This window comes from Crocuta crocuta, unplaced genomic scaffold (genome assembly GCF_008692635.1).
Source record: "Crocuta crocuta isolate KB4526 unplaced genomic scaffold, BGI_CrCroc_1.0 scaffold466, whole genome shotgun sequence".
In the NCBI taxonomy this organism is placed as follows: domain Eukaryota; kingdom Metazoa; phylum Chordata; class Mammalia; order Carnivora; family Hyaenidae; genus Crocuta; species Crocuta crocuta.
Genome location: NW_027529672.1, coordinates 3914720 through 3935278, shown reverse-complemented (window position 1 = coordinate 3935278; position 20559 = coordinate 3914720). Strand labels below are relative to the sequence as shown.

The 20559-nt window shown below is 53.4% G+C and overlaps 1 protein-coding gene across 1 annotated transcript in view; it reads right to left on the bottom strand.

Annotated features, from left to right (window-relative positions):
• The window catches only part of DOCK1 (dedicator of cytokinesis 1), a 462145-nt gene that overhangs the window by 15646 nt on the left and 425940 nt on the right, over positions 1–20559 (bottom strand). The window contains exons 41-47 of the mRNA XM_077762917.1: positions 19214–19355; positions 19001–19079; positions 17439–17523; positions 14513–14599; positions 11706–11882; positions 10457–10540; positions 5180–5317 (exon numbers count right to left, since the gene is read on the bottom strand). Coding sequence (XP_077619043.1) covers positions 5180–5317; positions 10457–10540; positions 11706–11882; positions 14513–14599; positions 17439–17523; positions 19001–19079; positions 19214–19355 — 792 coding nt within the window. The remainder of the gene's footprint in view (positions 1–5179; positions 5318–10456; positions 10541–11705; positions 11883–14512; positions 14600–17438; positions 17524–19000; positions 19080–19213; positions 19356–20559) is intronic.

Here is a 20559-nt window from a genome sequence, read left to right as displayed (position 1 = left end):
TTTTTTTTTTTTTTTTTTTTTTTTTTTTTTTAAGTTTATTTATTTTGAGAGACAGGGAAAGGGAGAGATTCCCAAGCAGGCTCCGCACTGTCAGCTCAGAGTCTGACGTGAGGCTCGAACTCACCAACTGCGAGATCATGACCTGAGAGGAAATCACGAGTTGGACGCTTCACCAACGGAGCCACCCAGGTGCCCCGACCCTCTTCACGCTTTGAATGAGACCTACGCACACAACCCGCACTGTCTGTCCCTTGCTCTTTCTTCCCTCAGACAGCGGCAGCGTCTGAGGCCGGCTCCGAGGTGGGAATCCGAACACCAGCCCACCAACCCTGCGGGGGCCGCCTTCCCGCCCCGCCCCTGCCACGGCTTCGGGCTTCATGTCCACCTGCCCTTTCTGGACCCGGGGAGGGAGAGGAGCAGAAGGGCAGCGAGCCGGCGACGTCGGGCTCAGGTGCCGAATGTGCGTGGGAGACGCTGGTTCTCTGCTCCCTCACCAGTACCTACTGGACGTGCGGGGACGCGGAGTTCTAGCAGGTGCAGCTGAACGAGCCGCGGAGAAGAAACGTGACCTGCCGACATCGGGCTGCCCGTTCCTGGCACGATGGGTCCCATCTCTCTGGCGAAATGATCTTCCCGGCAACGCGAGCGATGCGAGTGTGAGGGGCGCAGGGCGCGGGAGGGGGCGTCAGGGGCCAGGAGGCGGAGAGGCCAGCGAGGACCTCACGCCAGCTCTTGGGAAGGCCCGGAAGACTCCCCAGCACCCCGCCCCACAAAGGGCTGGTGACGTCCCTCGGGAGGCAGCCTTGAGTCCTGGGCGGCCGTGCGAGTATGGATGGAGAGGAGAAAGGGAACGGGGGTGACGAGCGGGGCTCTGGCTGAGGAGGCACAGAGGCCACTCTGGGGTCCCACTCTTGCATGACACCCACTGGCTGTGGCCATAGGACCCCTGGCCATTTGGCCCACAATTCCTTCTTGACTGAGCAGAGCTCTAGAAATTGAAGAATCCAGACTTTTTTTTTTCGTCTGAAGCAGTTTCTCCCTTCGTCCTTGCTGTTGTCATTACTACGGTCTGAAGCAAACGCTCACTTTGGCCCTCCTATCAGAAGCCGGCCCGGCCCTGCCCAAAGGCTCTGACGCGTTTTCTCATCCCTGTCTTCCAGCTGAGCCCAAATGCCTCCCCGTCACCCACCACAGGTGCCTGCTGCCTGTGGATCCTGGGGGGATGGGGGGCGACCAGGTTTCATGGGGTAGGGTGAGCAGCAGGTGCGCTTCCTGGTTTTCTGGAAATTTCCTCTCCAAATGTTGCACAAATGCCAGGTGTGGGCTGGAGATCCACAGAGGGTGACATGCTGGCCCCTCAGAGAGGCCGTGTGGGGAGGGGGGCAGGGCGATCGAGGACAGTGCGTGATCTTAGGAGGGGACCCCAGCAGGGTGGGGCGGTGCTGGGGGGCAGAGGGAAGGACCCTGAGTCACAGAGTCAGCGCTGCGCCTCCCAGAGGCGCGGAGCCATGACTACTCCTGTGAGCCTTGTAAGTCAAGTTCTCTGCCTGGCGAATCAGCCCACTGAACTCCCACACACAGAACCGGGGAAGCTGAACAGTCACCTCAGCCTCCTGAGGAGCCGCTGAGGAACCCCAGGGTTCCACGGATCCTGCTAAGGTAACCACTGGAAGGAAGGCGCGGAGAGGAGAAATCCTGGAAGCCGGAGGCAGAAGGGGCCTCCTGGAACAGCAGAGTGAGGAGGTGAAGCACAGGGCAGACCAGGCTACAAGTGGTGTGCGGCATGGAGGACGCCTGGTGGGTTCTCCCCTGGGGAGGGGTGAGGGGTGCGAGTCAGCCAAGGAGCGGGGAGTGGGGAGGAAGTCCCTGTGCTTTCCTTGTGCACTTCCGGCTGGGGCTGGGATGGGGGCCGGGGTGGGGTCTGTGGGCAGCAGTGTCAGAGGGAGGTGGGGGTAGAGGGGTGATGTAGACAAGGGTGGAGAAAGGGTGACCCAGTGTGGGTGCCTCGCTCCTCAAGTTCAAGGAAACGGGACAGGAACCGTGTGAGGAACGTGGAAGTCTTTCTCACGAGTTTGAAGACAAACACGTCCTGTGTGCCGGGGAGCCAGCGAAGGCGCAGGGGCTGAGGCTGAATGCGGTAGGCACTTGTGGTCCCTGCTTCGGGGACCCCGGGGTCTGCGCCCCTCACTCCCGACACATCCGGAGAAGCTGGGCTGTGAGCTTGTGTCCGGGGAGCAGAGGGTCCTTAGAGCCCCGGCACCGGCAAGGTGAAGGTCAGAGTGGAGTGAGCTGGGGGCCTGGCGGAGCTGCTTGTGGATTAAGAAGTCAGAGGGTGTCATAGTCTCTGTTTCTATCTATGGCTTTGTCTGGGTCAGAAAAATTGACAAAATGGTTTATGGCTCTTCGATGGGGATTTTATTTTTAAATCCATTTTTTTTAGAACAGGATGATACTATATTGCTTTTCAAAGTATTCTGAGATGCTTGCAAGTTTTCAGAGTAGATAAGGCAGGAAAGACTCACACCAGACTGCTTTTTATTGCCACATTTCTCAGACAATGACAAGGGCATCTGCCTGTCTCTCTGCTTAAGAGAGGCCGGCTGCGGAGCGGGTGTCTGGGGTCCCAGGATGGACGACTCAGGAAGGCAGCTCCAGGAAACGAAGCACCCAGGGGGCCAAACTGCACCCTTCGTTCTATTCCTGGATCGCCCTCCCAGTGAGCCTATCCAGCCCCGAGCTGGGCTGGGGTCGGGGGCTGCCGTGGCTGCCTCTACGGAGAGGCGGTTGCTTTGGTGGGCACAACGCTGTCTCAGGATGTGGTGGACGGAAGTCGCTAATCTCCAGCCAAGGATGGCTGCCTCGGAACGGGGGAAACCTGTCCCTGAGTAGGGGGACAGTCCCCCCCCCCACCGATGCAACAGCCCCGCCTCCGACCCCTGCTTCCCTTCTCCCCTGTGCCCGGCAGCAAGGATGCGTGGAAGCCATGCATCCCAGCAGAGACAGGAATAGGAAGGATGTTTGGTGAGCCAGGCAGGTTTCCATCATTTTGAAGTACAAATTATATGAGTGATAGAGGAGGAAGCTTTTCACTTAGTATGAAAACTTGGAGATCTCACAAGTGTTTATTTCTTAGAAAGACTTAAAAGCGGTGTAAAACTTTGGAAGAGACACACGACCATGCGCTCTGAAATCCTTGTCACGTGACCGTACCGAGCCGCAGCCCAGAGAGATCAGGGCGCCTGACTGGTGCTAAGGGTCGTCCGGTGCAGCAGTCAGGGGGCACCCTGGTCCCCAAGCCTGTGTACCTGTAGCAGCTCCCGCGGGGCCGGCAGCGCTGGATCCCTGCGGGCTGAGTTTTCAGACCAGAGCCCAGAGGCTGTGTTCTCTTGGATCTGTCAGGCTGATGCCCTGCTGAACTGGAGCCCGGCAGGGGAGGGCGAGGGTGAGGGTGGTCAGGGTGGGGGAGCGTGGAGGGTAACTGTAGCCAAATCAGCTCCTTTCTGGGGGCCTCTCGGCCTCTAACCTGCCTCCACCCACGTGAACAAGAGAAAGAAATGCTCCGCTGTGTCAATTACAGAGTAGTGTCTAAAAGCACAGACTTGGAGGTAGACAGATAGGGTTCAAACTCCCATCAGTGGCCGGAGCGGCCACTGCTAGTGGGTGACTTTGTGTCCCCCTTTCCCCACTTGTAAAATGGGGATGACCACGGTCCCTCCCTCAGAGCGTTAAGTGGTTGAAGCAAGTTCGTATCTGCAAAACACTTGGAAAGCTCCCTGGCATATGGTACGTACGAAATCAGTGTTTGCTAAGGGAGACGAATCTGTGAAAAAAAGAAGGGAGTTCAACAGAAAGAGCAACGGAGAGCTGTAGGGAACAGCAGACGGGTGGAATGGGGCCAAGAGAATCCAAAATGGGGCCCTACGTCGGACACCTGGTTCTTCCGGAAGCGGTGAGCGGTGCTGTGCGTCGCGAGCAGCCTGTTGCTCAGCAGGAAAACAGGAGTTGCGTGTGCCCTCCCCTCCTTCATGCCACAGGCGTGGGATCCTGCACCACAAGCCTTGCTGCCTCTTTTTGTCACATGGCTGCTCACCTCTGAACGATGGGGACAGCGGGCCTGAGTCATCTGCTGTGACTGACGCCTCCAGAGTCCATGAACAGTCAAGGTTAGGACCCACCAAGGCTCTCAGAGGCCGCAAGGATAGAACAGCACACACCATCGTGGGGCCGGGCCTTGCGCCATGTTGCTAAGATGTGGCTCAGGGACAGCATCTCAAGCCCGCCACTTTCACCGTGGCCTGTATATACAGGGCCACTATTACAAGGGCTGATACTGTCCGATATTTTGCCTCATCATATCACAAGTCACTCTTTTATCATGATCTCGAACCTAGCTCCCTCTCAGAAACCTTCCACAAACTCTTAGTAAAAGCCCAATTCGGCCCCGACATCCAGAGCAAAGCTTCCTGCCCCAGATCGGCATTCCAGGCTCTTGGAGGCTGGGCACCTTTCCAGCTTCTCCTGTGAGTTCTCTTCTGCCCAAGAAACGGCTACGTCTACACTGGCTTCTGGCCTGCCATTCAAATTCTGGATGCCCAGCCTTTGCTGGGTGAGTAAGCCCTTTCTCCCTGCCTCCTCCCCTGACTGTCTCTAGCTTACCTTTCTGGGCCTAGACCAATGCGCACTCCTTTAAGAGGTGAAGTCCTTGCTAACGATTTCAGATCTCAGTAACCCACCGCAGCTCTCTGTAAAGACTTTGACTTTGGACTGGGTTCCACCTCTGTCTTAGGACATCATGAGTGCTGTTGCCCTGTGTGTTACTTAACCCTCTGTGGGTGTTGTATGGCTGTAGGTGAGGCCTCTATGGCCATCCCGAGTCATATGGGCCTCTGTAGGGTTTTCTGTTGCCCCACCACATTAGGGGGAGATTGTGTTCACTGCAGGTGAACAGAGTACTAGCTGATCAAGCAAATTCATGAATGCTTACGCACACTGACATTTCCAATTACTGTAAGGAGGTTGCCGGTTCACTGGCAGATGGACTTACGAGGGGGCTGAGGTCCTTTAAATCCCAAGCAGGTGTCAAATATACATCTTATTCACCCCTGCCCGTGAGCCTGTCACCGTAGGGCAATATGACACAAAGATATCCATCTCCCCTTCTGCAAGGCTACCCACTTACCATGGTTCGGACGCCATATTGCTTTTCCACTTTTTCCTTCAGCTGTTTGAAACAGGCTTCCATTCTCTCGTGAAATGGCCTCAGTGCTTCTGTGACTTTGTCTCCATGAATCCTGATCCCTTCAGCCAAAAATGGAATCTGAAAAACACAGCAGTCAACCCTCCTTATTTCCTGGTTAGTGGTCTCGAGAGAGGAGTGCACACCAGGCAGAAAGTGGCACTGTGTGCAAAATGCAACTGCTTTGTTTCCAAATCAAACCATGAATCAAAGTCATCAGCAGGCACATTACCCCCAAAGACCAAAATGTTCAAATTATAATCCTTTGTGTTTTCAATTGGACACATTTAGTGCAGTGTGCTCAGCACGCGATGGCCACTCAATGTCTTTGCCTGACTTGACTCCCATCGGTCGACCAATCCCAGCACAGACTCATCTGTGCTGTTCACGTGAGTTGGGGGAGAACTGTATTTTGAATTTCTTTAGCTGTAATTTGATCTATTAGCAAAGGGTCATGTCATAGTGCAAGGATTTTTTTTAGCCCAGAAGATAGCCTTTACAGGCAATTGAGAGCCCTATTCTAAAATGTAAAAATCTAATTATATGTGATCTGTAGTCCCGAGGATCTTCTTATTTGGAAAGGGAAACCAAATTTATTCTTCCTTAAAACTAAAAATAATCACTTCTCTGCCAACACTGCTATCACAAAATATCCATGCCAACACTTGACTTCCAAGCGTGGAGATGGGGCTGACCTTTAAAAGTGTCACAGGGAGACATTTTCATTCCCCAGCCCCAGAGACCCTCTAGAATCACTGCTGTTGAGGGGTGGGGGTCTAGGGAGGGCTTTCTTTCCTCAGCTCTGCTTCCCCGCCAAGGCTCGGACCGGGAGTTAGACATTCTTCAATGCAATCAAGCTAAGAGGCTTCCTCTTAATAATTTATAATTAAATCAAAATACTGATTAAAAACAGAATTTCCTAATATGACAGAACACCAACCTAAATGAGCAGATTTATTAGTAAGAAGGATAATAAGCACACAATTGAATCTCATGCGAGCAAATTCAAGAAATCTTATCAAGATGAATCAATGCGTAAAGTGTATTTGGTTTATAGCACACAGCTGTTGCCTCTTGTGGTCTCCAGGGAAAGAGAGAAGAAGTGAGTGCTCCCATGGCACAACCCACCCAGCAGCCCACCCAGCCTGTCCTGGGGCTGCATGAGCACCAAGCCGGTTTTGCCGACAGTTGGGTCTACACCCAAGGTACATGCCAGGTATCCCTTTCTGGCCAGTCACCACCAAATGGACAGCATGCAGGTGAGACTTGACAGTGGATGCGACGATTTAATATTCCATACGAATTACTCTTGCAGATGGCGGCTTCCCCAGAGCCCACCACAGTGTGTTCAGGAACAACAGGAGAAAACGCTCACATTAATCTTTCTGCTTCCCGAGTCCTGCCTTGGGGCATGGCAAAGGCAGGTTGGGGACAGCTTTCGAAGGGACAGTAAATGTGTCATATCTATCGGGTGTGAAAGACGTAGGGGGGTGCTGTCGTGAGGTGAAAGCCCAGCCCCAGGAGATACGGCAAGCCTTTTTCTGTAGAATGGACCTTTTTCAAATATACAAAATGCGGTCTAATTGTTGCGATTTTTGTTGGTTTGCTTTTAAGCCTTACTTGGCCAGTTTCTTGGGCGTCAAAGAAGCTACTTGCTGGAGTTGAGTTAAGACCGTTTGGTTTAGGTTCCTGGTGCCTAATGAACCGCAAGAACTGCAGGTTGACAGGTGACATTTATGGAGTATGAGAGTTGATGACTTCAACAGGTGCTTGATACAACCTTCTTCGAGGACGGGATTCTGCCTCTGTTCCATGTCTGATTGGGGCTGAACTACAGCCATGCATAAGATGATGCTCTGTGCACACACTGCAAAGTGCTGGGTGCTTAATATACGAACACAAGCCATGGAATGAGTCCTGAAGTGATTTTGGGAGATCCTTGAGCTCAGTGAGTTCTAGCCTGGATGAGCATCAGAATCTCCCAGCAGGTTCCTGAGCTCCACTCCGGGAGTCCTGGTTTGCTGGAGGTAGAGCCCAGGAATCTGCATTTCTGCATTTCTTTTTTTTTTTTTTTTTATTTCTAGGAGAGAGAGAGAGACAGCGTGAGCAGGGGAGGGTCAGAGAGAGAGGGAGATACAGACTCTGAAATTGGCTCCAGGCTCTGAGCTGGCGGTCAGCACAGAGCCCGACGCGGGGCTCGAACCCACGAACCGCCAGATCATGACCTAAGTGAAAGTTGGACGCTTAACCGACTAAGCCACCCAGGTGCCCCCATTTCTGCATTTCTTAAGTTTTCCAGAGCCCAGAGAGGAGCGAGGACATCCCCAAAGTCACTCCTTGAGTCGTTCAAGGTGAGCACGCATCCTGCTCTCCAAAGCTGCCCTTCTCCACAGCAGGGCTGTAGGTGAAATTTGCTCCTGTGTGTCCTCTACACAAATTCAGGGCCTGCCGGCAGGACAGAGCATGGGGGAGCACTGCTCAGGGCTCCAGGAGCACCATTCCTGGTGACAACAGTCGCGCCTGTCATCTGCTGGGGATGACGAGTGAATTTGGTCTTTTACCTTGGTGCATTTCAGAAGGGAACCATGTACACAACACGGCACTTTAGTACGAGTCTGTACGGATTCATCTTTGGACACGTGGCAGGGATACTCAACAAGGCTTCCTTGGGGGAAGGATGGAACCATGCTTTGAGGAAGGGGTTGGGGCTCACTCGGGACCTGGTGTCGGCTGTAAACCTGGAAGAAGCCCTCAGCCTGCACTCAACCAGCTGCGACCCGGGAGGAGCGTGTCAGCGCCATCTTGGTTGGGGGGAGGCCAAAGCAAACTGGAGAGGTGCCTGGTGCTGAACACCCAGCCTTCACTAACGATTTTAGGCACTGAGATGCACTTCTTGCACATCAGTGATGGAAATTCCGCCAACAAGTCATTGGGGTTCCCGAGAGAAAACCTCACTCTGCCCTGATGGGAGTTTCCAGAAAAAACAAAAAAACAAAAGAACCAATCCAAACTGAACAAACTAACAAATACAGAAGACAGCCTCCTGTTAACCCCAAACTTCTTATTTTTAATGACCGATGACTCAGTGACATCAAAGGATGGGTTTCCAAACATTTGCAAATGAGAGCAAAGTCACAGGTAAGGTGTTGAATATGTATTTCTCATCACTCTTTGATTTAATGAAGTTGCTAGAAAATGGATTCCTTCTTCCAGCTTTCCTGTGGGCTGCTTTAAAATTCATCCTTTAATATAGTTATTAGGGGTGATGACATAGTGCTGACATAAAGTTCTCTCTGGGGAACAAATTATTTTCCTCTGTAGGACTTGAAACTCTTAAAATCCAATTTGCTGTAAAAGCTTACAAGAAAAAAAAAAATCAATACAACTTTTGCAGACCAAACTACTTTTTGTGTGGCAATGATTTTATAGCCTTCCATGGAGTTTGAATTTTGTGGTCTTAGGTTTTTACAACATCTAAAATGGAATCATTCAGACTTTAATACTCTCTTTTTAGAAACGGAGGGAGGCTGTCTACAGGAGGCTTACATTCTACGCAGAGAACCAACCTTGGCCAATGAGAGCCCTGGGCCCAGCTCCCACGGTCTCTTATCACAGAGTAATCCCAGTGCAAATAGATGCCTACGGATCGGTGGCAAGGTCAAGTCCATTAGGATGGCTGTTGTAAAATACCAACCCAAAACAAAAACAGAAAATGACAACTATTGACAAAGATGTAGAGGATGTGGTTTCTCAAAAGATTAACAACAGGATTACCATTTGATCCAGAAATCCCACTTCTGCAAACACACAGAAGAAATAAAGGCAGGGAAAAAACCCAGACACCTGTGCACCCAGGTTCATAGCAAGATTATTCGTGACAGCCCCAAAGTGGAGGGAACTGAAGTGTCCACTGACAGACGAATGGACAAACAAAATGTGGTCCATTAGTCCAATGGAATGTTCTTTAGCCCAAAAAAGAAGGAAATTCTGACACAGGCTACACCTTGGATGAAGCTTGAAGACACACGCTGAATGAATAAACCAGTCAAAAAGGACAGATCCCATAGGACTCTACTTACACGAGGTTCCTAGAATGATCAGATTCATAGAGACAGAAAGTAGAATGGTGGTTTCCAAGGGAGGGGGAATGGAGGGTTAGCGAAGAGATTTTTGGCAAAATGGGAACGTTCTGGAGATGGAGGGAGGGGATGGTTACACAACAATGTGAGCGTCCTTAATGCTGCTGAACATACACCAAATTAGTTAAGATGTTACATTATATGTTACCTATGTTTTATTACAAGGAAATATACATATGTTGTAAGCCAGCTCAAAACCAGAGCTCAGCCCCACTCCACCCTGAGGGGTCACACTGGCCAGCGTGCTGATGATGGAGAAGCCACTGAGGGGAGGCTCTGGGAAGGCCAGGGTCAAAGTGCCCACACAGATGTCTCCTCAGAGGAACAGCCTCATCTGTGTCAGGGCCCCACGGGGCAGCCTGGGATCCCCAGCTGGGCAGTGTGGCCTGGGGTGCCCTGCTGGCCTGGCATAGGGTGACCCCAGCCTCCACCCTCCCTCACCCCCTTTACTCAGCCTGCTGTGTGGGGGTTGGGTCAGACAGCACCCTCCTCGCCTCCCATGTGAGAAAACAGAGCCCGAGAAAGCGAGCTATCCTCAATACACAGCAAGTGTAGACGGCGCCAGGAGAACCGGTCTGGAGGTGTCCTCCACCACCAGGCTCACGAAGTGAACAAGTCACTTCCACTAGACACAAGACACCCTCTGGACCTGCCCTTCTAAGACCAGGTCCCTCTAAGGGAAGACTCGGAAGGCCTCAGGAGCAGAGAAGCACAATAATAATACATAGAATTCCAGCTGGGAGAACACGAAGGAGGACCCCCCCCAACCCTGACCCCCCCCAGCAAGAACATGATGAGTGGGCGTCTGCAGTGGCCCACCTGTGCCTCCCATGCACTTGGCATTGGTATGAGCACCTTTCCAGGGACAGGCTGCAGCCTCTGATGCTCTGTTCTGTCAATACCACACAGAGATTTCCCAGCAGAGACAGACCAGGCTCATTTGTAAGAAAGGACTTTCTGTGTGTTCAGGTTCACNGTCCAGACTGGCTGGCATGTGTGCAGAGGTGGCCTGGGTGGCTGTGGGTCTAGACTCCGCACTTCTCCCCGTGCCAGCCTGGCCTGGCGGCCATCGGACACTTACCTGCCATGCAATTAGGTCTTTGAGCTTCTCAATCTTCTCATGGGCCTCGGGGTGTTCCTGCAGGTACTGCTCCGTGAAGAAGGCCTGGTGGAGGCAGGGAGAGCCACTCAGTACTCCGCTCACCCGACGTGCGCTTTTGCCCCTGACCCTGGGGATAGAACTGTGTAGACAACAGACCCGACCCCCAGGGAATGGACCATCTCAGCACTCAGCGCGAAATGTCTGGTTAGGTCAAACGCAACAAACGGAGTGAGTGGGCACCCCAGGAGGGCACGGAGGGTGGCACCTCTGTCCTCGGAAGCCAGCAAAGCCACAGCTGACGTGGATGGCCCAGCCTGCTGGGTGGCGGCTCCCCAGTCGCTGCCATGCCCGACGCCCACCCTGCCCCCTGCCCCACGCCTGCCCTACACCTAACGGCTGCTTAGCACACAGCGCTCCCTCCTCGCCCAGGGCCATCTCTCCTGTTAGGTGGCTCTCCGGAGGTGCCCTTTCACTCTCAGCTTTTACTCCACCTCGACGAGGGCTCCGCAAACTCTTCTGGGAAGGGCCTTGGCTCTGCCATTGTTAGGTCAGGAAAATAGCCACAGACATGAAGTAATGAATGGCTTTGGCCAAGTTCTTGATTACTAAACAGGGAGCAGGGGCGCCCCAGTGGCTCAGTTGGTTAAGTGTTTGACTCTTGATTTCGGCTCAGGTCATGATCTCATGGTTCACGAGCTCGAGCCCCATGTGGCGGATTCCTAAGCCCCTGCTTGCGATTCTCTCTGCCCCTCCCCTGCTCGTGCTCTCTCTCTCTCTCTTAAAATAAATGAACTTTAAAAAAAAATGCAGACCCCTGGTCTGGACCACACACCATGTCCTTGACTTCTGCCCATTCCTAATGAGAGATTTTCCAGGGAGCCCAGCAGGCCTTCTCCGCACCTGCTGTGCCCACCTATCCCAAATGCTCCAATGCTTTTGTCTTTCCCTAAAACTCTATCTCTTGGCCTTTAATGACCCCAGACCTCTTGAAAGCAGCCTGAGGGCAGCTCTGTAGAGCTCCATGAGCCCACCCTGGGGGGACAAGGCCCAGGGGAGTCACGCTGGGGGTCAGGCCTGGACCTTTGACGGACGGCACAGGGCGCGTCTGGGAGCTCCCAGCCTGGCCGTGGCTCAGTCGCTGCGGAGATCAGGGCAGTTTCTGGGCTTGGACACAAGCGTCCGGATAGTCTGTCCCAGGACAGGGCTGTCAGGCAGACGTGTCACGTGCCTTTTCATAATTCGCGAAGCCTCCCATGACGGCGGGGTCCACGATGCCGTTGAGCAGCATGGAGAGCGGGTTGATGGGGAGGCTGGGGTCGTGCAGGTGCTGCTGGACCATGCCGTTCATCTTGTCGTTGGTCAGCTGCATGGTCTCGATGGCGTTCTCCAGGGGGCTGACCTCCACCTGCAGGGAAGGGGGGGCCGTGACTTGAGGCCAGCTGCGTCCGCGGCACCAGGGGCCCCTGGGGAGGAGCGTTTCCAGCTGGGGCCAGGCTTCCTCCTCCTCCACGCACCTTTCTCCCCCGGGCGTTTTCTGGGAAGGGTCCCTTATCACCCAAACAAGAGCACCTGGGAATTTTAGTATCACTGTGCATTTCCACATGTTTGGCCCTCACACGCAACTCCCAAAGGGATGATACAAGCTGTCTGGCTTTGGTGTGTGTGCGTGCGCCTGTGTGTGTGTGTGTGCGCGCACACGCCTGTGTGTGCATACACACATACATGTGTGCATGCATACACATGTGGTCTGCTTGTTTAACACTGGGTAAGGTTTTGAGAAATTTCGAGCAATCTGGGCACTGTCCCTCGGGAAACCCGCGGTGGCTCTTTGGTCAGGGAAGTGGAGGAGGGCGCTGCCCTGGTCTCCATGTTAGATCACACACCCTCTTGAGGGAAGGGCTTCACCACTGTGGGGGGAGCACGTCACCACTTCTGACAGCACCTTACAGAAAAACCTGCCACTGGTCAGCGGGGCCGTCAGTGCCCGAGGCAGGGGCCCGCTGTCGGTCTGCAAACTCCCTCCTTTCTCTGGGGGCCCGCAGCTCCCTGCAAAGCCCGGCCGGGCGCGTCCCTCTAGCTCAGCGCTAAGGTGTCATGAAAACACGGCCAAGTTTAAAGCAGTAACAACCGCTTCGCTGAGCCTTGGTCCGACATGCTGAGCTGGGCCGCAGAGCCACACCCAGGGGTGACCTCAACACACGATCATTTCGGTCCTCCCGGAAGAGGTGGGCTGGGGCCCCGCCCGAGCCTGGGGACCCCGGGGCCTCTGTAGCAAGTGGCAAACATAGCAGCCCCCTGGGGTCATCTGCCAGCAGGAGGGGAGCGGGGGAGCAGGCGCTGGGGCAGGGACAACTCTGCTCTGGCTGGTCCCCGATCCCAGAGCAGTGCTCGGGGTCACTGTGGAGGGAGCCGCCTACCTGGCTGGCCCTGTGCTGCCCGGGCGCTGACGGACGGGCCGTGACACACAGAAAGGTGGCCGGCCGTGTGCTGGGTGCCCTGCGGCCCCCGGGCGTCCCTGAGCCTGACCAGCACGTATCTCAGGACTGCCACTGCCCCCCAGCCCTGGCCTCGTCAGAGCCCGGAGCGCAGCGTCAAGGGCACACAGCTTCGCTGTGGCAACACCGCAGGGCTGTACCCCCTGTGACCGCCGGCTCACTCCCTGCTAGGATCTCCTTCGCCTCAGAAAGGGACAGTTTCCTATTTTCATCCAACAGCAGGACTAGCTGCCACCCCACGCATCCCCAGGCTGCCCTTCCCACAGGGTTGGGAGTGGGGGGTGGGCAGCAGCGGCTCCCAGACGCCGCTCTGGGATTATTTGGCTTCCAGACTCTTAGTTTGTTCAAAATGGCAAACGGAGCCGGTGGCGGAAGCGCATCTTTACAGCCGGTCAGCGCTCACCCCTCTGCGCGTCCGAGCTGCTAAGCGCCCTCCTCTGCAAGTCTGGCTGGCTCAGGAAATCCCTGATTGCTGCAGGCTTTGGGCAGAGGCTCATGAGGAAGATCAGTGCCTGTTGAGCAAAGTCCCCCCACTCTGTCTCCTCACACACGTACGTCACCAGCTCTCAATGGTGCCCGCAAAGGCTTGTTTCTGCCACGTGCCACAAATCTGTGGCTTCCATCCATCAGGGCCTGTCTGGGTGCTATGGGGGCTCGGAGCAGAAAAGGGAAGTGCCCAAGGCAGGGACAGGCAGAGGGACCCAGGGCTTCAGAGGAGGAGGAGGGGGCACCTGGGAACGGGTGGGGATGTGGCCCAGAGCTCTGACTGGCATGGATGACGGACAAGTGTGGGGGCAGGGCCAAGAGAGGTTCCAGCCACCAAATCAGGAGCTCCCAGGGGGTCTCCTTGCAAACTAAGTGGCAGGCACCACCCCCCTGCATAAGATCCTACTGGCTGAAAACAAAAGGCGTCGCAACACGCGAAGAAACATCCATATTTCAATCAGATCTCTTTATACAGGCAAACGTGACTCCCTGATCCTTCTATAGATTCCGTAGGCATCTGCTGCCCGACTCTGGCTGGGGTAGAAGGGACTGCCCCAGAGCTCACCGAGGAGGCAAAGCAAAAAGTTTAGCTAACGAGATGCGAGTCATTATTTCTTTAAAAAGTGCCTGCGAGGGGTATATTCTCAAGCTATTTTTACTTGAAATGAGCAAGTACTATTAATCAAGTTGTTTGTCATGTAAATGGCAACAAAAACCATCAGGAAGAAAGATCTGAAAAAGTGTAAATTGGAACTTGTCTTAAACTTTTCATTTAGTTAACAGAAATAACTGTCAAAATAGCACCGCAACGAGTGGCTTTAAACGTTTTGTGAGAAGAAATGAAATCTTCAGTCAGATCAAATCTTTGTAAGCCGGACCTGGCTGCGATCACCCAGCATTTCAACCACGATCTTCGTGGACGGGGAGGGCTGATGCCCCGAGGAACCTGCGGGGTGGTTAGGGGGTAAGTCTTGTCTGACCTGGGTTCGCAGTGTGTGTGCCGCACCCCGGAAGAGAGGGTGTAGGACAGTCCCTTCTAGGGGGGATTCCTTACCATGAAAACGGATTTGACCTCAAACCACCTTAAAATTCCTGGTAATTTGTACGCTGTTGTGTATATGGTCCTCTCGATCCACATGTTCTGCAAAGGGAACACACACAGGGTATTTGTTAGGTGAAGGAGGTCAGCAGGGTGACAGCCAAGTCCTCCAGGCAGGCTGGCCCTTCCCGGGATGGGTCGCATGCGGCCCTTTCGTGTGCTCCGTGGGGCACGTCTGCTCCGAGCGAAGACCTAGGCTCTGCCTCTCAGTCACATGGGCACACGAGGCACAGCAGTGTCTCCTGCTTTGCTGGCCCAACGGTACCAGCCTCCCTGACATCTGGGCAAAGAAAACAGAACAGGAGAGTCAGGGAGAATTCCAGACATCAAAATGAAGGAAACTCCTTCTGAGGAAATAGATTTAAGAAAAGGCTCCAAGGAGGCTCCGTTAGCCGTATGCGGCATTACACCCAAAGGCGTAAAGTCTTTAAGGAAAACCGTAATCACTTTTTCTGATACGAATCAGTCAGTATTTCAGGCTTTTTTTTTTTTTTTTTTCCTTGCACAACCGATCCCCGTTTACATTAGAAACTAAAGACATGGAAAAGTCAGAGATGGTAACTTAAACCATTTCAGTATCTGTTGCTCAAGACTGCTTACTCAGCCTGAAAAAGCGTGTGTATTGTCAGGAAACACCCTTTTATAATCACAGTCGTCGTAGAATAGTGCATCATGTGCTGCGGGAAACTGCTTCAAGCCAGGAAACGTAACCACACGCTGCGCAGAAGCCCGTGCACAGTGGCCAGCTGTGGCCCCTCGTCCCTGCAGTGGGTCGTCGCCGGGAAACCGCGGTCCCGACATAATAGCCGGCACGGTGGAATGGCAGCAACTCCAGACAGCTGGACTGGATCTTAGAGAAGCTTCTATCCCCGGCTTCTGACGCTCCAGAGGGGAAAGGCAAGGGGACCCAGCCGAGGCCTCCCTCCTGTCTCCCCAGCTGACGCTCCTTTTGACCCCAGGAGGTGGCTCCTTCAGGTGCCTGTCCTAGAAAACAGCAGTGTGGACGCTCAGAGCATCCGGACCACACTCCCCAGAGGCGTAGGCACCCTGCATGGGGTCCCTGGGTCCCACCCCGGGCTTCCTGGCCGGCCAGCGCCGGCTAACTCGGGCGTGCTCTCTCTCCGCCTCCCTCCGCCTCGGCTGGCCCTTTGGTTCCCAGAGCTTCACCCCTTGCTGAGCGGCCACACCGAGTGGAGGGCCAGGCCTAACTTCTCGTTGCTGCAAAAAGCCTCGTGCTTATCTGGAAGCCTTAGGCTTTGTCGGGCGTGTGAAAGACTAAATCCTGTGGCTTCTGAAAGCCTCGTCCAAGTGTGAGGGCCTAACAGGGCCATTAGGGGACTTCAGGGCCGTTTAGAGGGAGCACAGCCTTCCGGGGCTTAGCGCAGCCCCAGATGTCAGGAGTCTCGGTTATTCTTAGCTCTGCCCCCACCGGCTGCACACCCGACGGCAATTCGCTTGATCTCCTCGTGTCTCTTTACGGCATGTATACATGTGGCTTCCGGATACGAGAGGTGTGAGGGAAATTCAAGAAGCGCCCGTAAATCTTGCAGTCGGGGGACGTAAATGTCCGTAAATGACAGCGCTGGTGCGGCAGGGACCCTGACAGACGGCTCAGAGCGCCCCTGGCCTTAGCGCTGGTGTGCTGGGGGGGCTGCGCCTCGCTCGTCCCCTCCCTGCTACAGGCCACACCACAGCCACCAGTTACCAAGTAGGCCCGGGACGCCGGCATCAACCAAGACATAGGGTGTTCGTTTGGAGAGAACGGGTGTGCTACACGGCGAAGACTAGGGTTCACAGGACACACGGGGGTGGCTCGGGGCAGGAAGGGCCTTCCGGCGCGGTGACTGGACGCTCTCAGGCACCGCCCTGAGGACTAGGGACTGCGGGAAACTTAGGGCTTCCAGGGGAGGTTGGGTAGAGGCAACCTGGCTGGAAAGGCTCCAAACTTCTCTCTGGGCCAGCAGCATGGTGTAGTTGACCTGTGACCTTCTGTACCCCTCCCGACTGCGGGCAGGGGGCCACGGTTCTGGGCAGGGCTGCTGGCCCTCCACGGAGGGTCCCCGTGGCTAATGGCTCCTCAAAATACGGGCTACCTCGGTTTTTCCTCGGTTTTTCCAGAGGTTTGCACGGCAGAAGGAGGGAGAACTGTTAAAAACAACTGTGCTGCATTTCAAAGAATAGATTCATTCTTTGCAAATGGAATCCATTCAACCAGTTGTATGTAAATGTTTTAAAAGGCTGCAAAAATCTGTGTTAACATTTCCAAGACTCGGATGCAGGGGGCAGACATTTGGCAATGTGTGGTCGGCTGTCACAATGAGGAGGTGCTACCGGCATCGGTCAGGTAGAGGGTCAGGGATGCTGTGGACCCATCGCAGGGAATGGACCGGCCTGGGACTCGGATGTGTCCAGGGACAGCAGCTTCTGCCCCTTGTGCCTCGGGGGGATTCAGGCACTGGATAGTGAGCATCTGGGTCTCTGGCCTGCTCGCCTCTGCAAACAGCCACATAAAGTGCTTGGCCCCTCCGTGTGCCTGTTTGTATTAGAGGTACCAGCAGGGTGCTCCAGGGCCCCAGGGACCCACACGGAGACAACTCTGAGAAGCCCAGGAGGGAAGCGAGTGCGCCTGGGGTGTAAAAAGTGGGGCCGCAGCACTGCCCTTTCTGATAACTCGGAAGGCCTTGGCCACGTGGTTTGTGAGCTGCTCATCGTTTCACTACACTTGAAGGGGTTAGTTAGGACCTGGTGTGGGGATTTCTGCACACAGGGCACAAAGCCATTGAACACCGCACTGTGCTAGCCTTTCAGACCCGTTTTCCACGGCCAGCTTTGCCGGTGGCGGAATGAGCTCTTTGGGGTTTTTTTGGTGGATATTTCTTACCGCAAATTCATTGTCTGGGTTTTTCTCTCCCTTGCGGATAGGCCGAGAATATTCAAATCGCTGGACCTCGTTCACCCTGTAAAAACTGTATAGAGATGGATGGACGTTAGACATTTAACCCCCGAAGCGGCCGATGTGCTTTTAGACATGGGGTCTGGCCTCCCAGCAGGTCACACTGCATCCCCTAAAATATCCCCGACCTTGGCCTGGAAAGACAGCTGTGGCTTTCTCTCCCTGCCAGGCTCGCAGGAGAGATGTTGGCAGGTGGAAAAATTGCCTTGAGTTCTTCCCTGTCCCTGGACACCCTCTGGGGAGAAGAGATGCTGAGTAAGAGAGGGGCACACGCAGAGGAAAGGGCAAGTGAAGGGGGGTGGAGACCGGCCTCAGTTCCCTGCTCTTGGGTTTCCTACTTCAAAAGTTTAATTCATAATTTATTAGTTTAATATAGTGATTCAACAATTTATTAAGACTATTTCATTTCATAACTTATTAAAATTTTTTAAATTATGTGTTTATTATTTTAAAAAAGGTCTTGTATACCTTTGTTTCAGATCTATAGAAGGCACAGTCTGTAACAGCAAGAGAGGCGTGCACAAAACAAGCGTGTACCTTCTTTGCCCAGGGAGGGGGAGGCTTCCACACATATTCGAGGGGCCGACTTACTCGTCCCCTGCACTGAAACGCAGGTGGCCTCCCCACAACACAGGGAAATAGATGAGCATAAGCTACCGTTCACTGTTTGCTTTAATGCCTCTTGCCGAGATAAGCTGTGGCAGACCTTCCAATGTGTGCCTCGTGGAAGCAATCATTCATCAATACAGAATCCTGGCTGATTTTCCATTATGGGTAATAAGAGGTTAAAGAGAGGAGAGTGAATTTTGAGGAAGAATACAACCCATCAGACTTCAGGATATGAAAGAAACAGATTTTGAGCACCGTCAGGCCATTGCACAGGTCAATTTCTTAACCAGAACATGCATCACATAGAAAAGAAAAGTTGTTAATATCAAAGAAATATCTAAAGCAGAGTGTTCCTACAGCATTGCTAAGTTGGGTGCAAAAAAATTCAATGGAGAGGCACAAAATCTCAGACTCTGGTAGCCGATAGTGAGTCTAAAAATCTGCCTCGTCATCCCATGTTATACATTCGCGGTACTGCAGAGGTAAAACGGGTTCTGCACATGAAAAAAAGCAAACTTCCCAACCCCTTTTCCTGTCATACGGTGTGCAAACAGTCTGGCCCTCCCCACGCACGGGGGCTCAGAGGTGCTGGGTGGGGGGCTGGGCGGGTCACACGGAGACCAGGGTGCCCCCTCCTTCCTCCCAAGTTTCCCTGGTCTCCCCACATCAGGAACGGAATAGTTCTGGTACCCTCTGGCAACACGTACTAACTTCTTCCTTCACTGTTTTGATGCTCAAACTAATTCGCTTCCCTTGCTCTTCAAAGTAAACAGAGCATCTGGAAAGCTAACCAAAGCCTAAAATCCATCTTTTAGAGGGTGAAATTCTTAGTAAGAGATCTGCGCCCAGTCCTTGTTGGGCAGAAGGAATGGGATGCTCACCTTACGATCTGCTCCGACACAGGCCTGTGAAATTTCGGAGGCAGGTCGAGTTTGGGCTTCACGGTGAAGCACTGAATATCTAAGGGTGAAGAGGGTTAAGGATCACCAGGCAGGACGGACCTCAGCCGTGACGAAGCCCCGAAGTACACTCAACCACCCAGGCGCATGGCGCTGAGATCGCGTTCTGTCCCACGGGCTTGTCTTAAAGGATACATTGGCCAGGAGAGTTTTTGATGTCGTCGCCTGGGGGAGATGTCGTCTTCATTTTCTCTGCGTTGGGGAACTGAGTTAAGAGCCGAGCTTCAAAATCTTCCCTGCGTTCATACTCTTTCCCTCGGTAAATGAAAACTTTCCCCTGGAAACAGTGACAGTCATTAAATAACACCACGGGGGAAGGTCAGGACAAGTTCACACACAAGTGCACTGGTCTTCAAAATATGCTTGAGAGTTTTCTTTAAAAAGTCATTGCATTGAAGAACAGCTTGTAATTACACTGGCCTTATTAATCAAGAACACACAAACAGCGCCACATAAGTTAATGGTGTTTACGAAGCACTGAACACAGTCCTGAAGCCTGCTGGTGGATTTCAGCCTTAGCAGTGACAATCAACGAAAATAACCATCGAGAACCAAGGGAGCAATTGGAGCCCACCTTCCAGTGGGCATGAGGCGGCCAGAGGGTAGGGTAAGGGCACTGGGGCAAGTGCATCGTGGTGTCCTAACTAAATAGCTTTCATCTACCGAGAGGAATTTAAGAGAGCGTGAGATTGAGGTGCAGCTTCAGAGCCTGAACACAACGTTCCCAGCTGTCTCCTAGAGGACACGGTCAAGTGACCCGCAGAACCACAGGGAAAGGGGTGTAGGCCAAAGCAGGGAGGTGTGAGGACCGCGGCCTCCCTGGTGGAGAGACAGGAGGCGGATGCAAGGACTGCCCTCACTGCCCCCTGTGCTGTCGCAACAACTACCCAGTGATGAATGACAGGTACGACATCAGAGTTCTTCTAAAGATTGGCTTTTGAGGGCACCTGGGTGGCTCAGTCGATTAAGCGTCTGGCTTCGGCTCAGGTCATGAACTTGGGGTTCATGAGTTCAAGCCCTGCGTCGGGCTCTGTGCTGACAGCTCAGGGCCTGGAGCCTGCTTTGGATTCTGTGTCTCCCTCTCTCTCTCTGTTCCTCTCCCACTTGCGCTCTATCTCTCTGTCTCAAAAATAAATAAAGATTAAAAAAATAAATAAAAACTGGCTTTTGTCCATCTCGAGTGACACTTTGTCACCTCCATAAATTCCAAGTTGGAGAGTCCATCTGGGGGGTGGTTTTAGAAGGCGGAGTGACCTTGGGCCGGGTGTTAGGCAGGTGAGCCTTCTTCCTCAGACAGGTCGCCTCGCTGAGGCCATTTCTGTCCAGGTGCGACACAGTCACTCAGTAAATGTACCTCTAAGGAATTTTCTGATTCTAAGATATAAAAGGTCTGTGAACCTTCACAGATTCAACAGTGCCTTCTGAGTGTCAACGGTGTCATGGAAAGGTGGCAATGAGTAGTGTGACACTTCGGCTGGCTC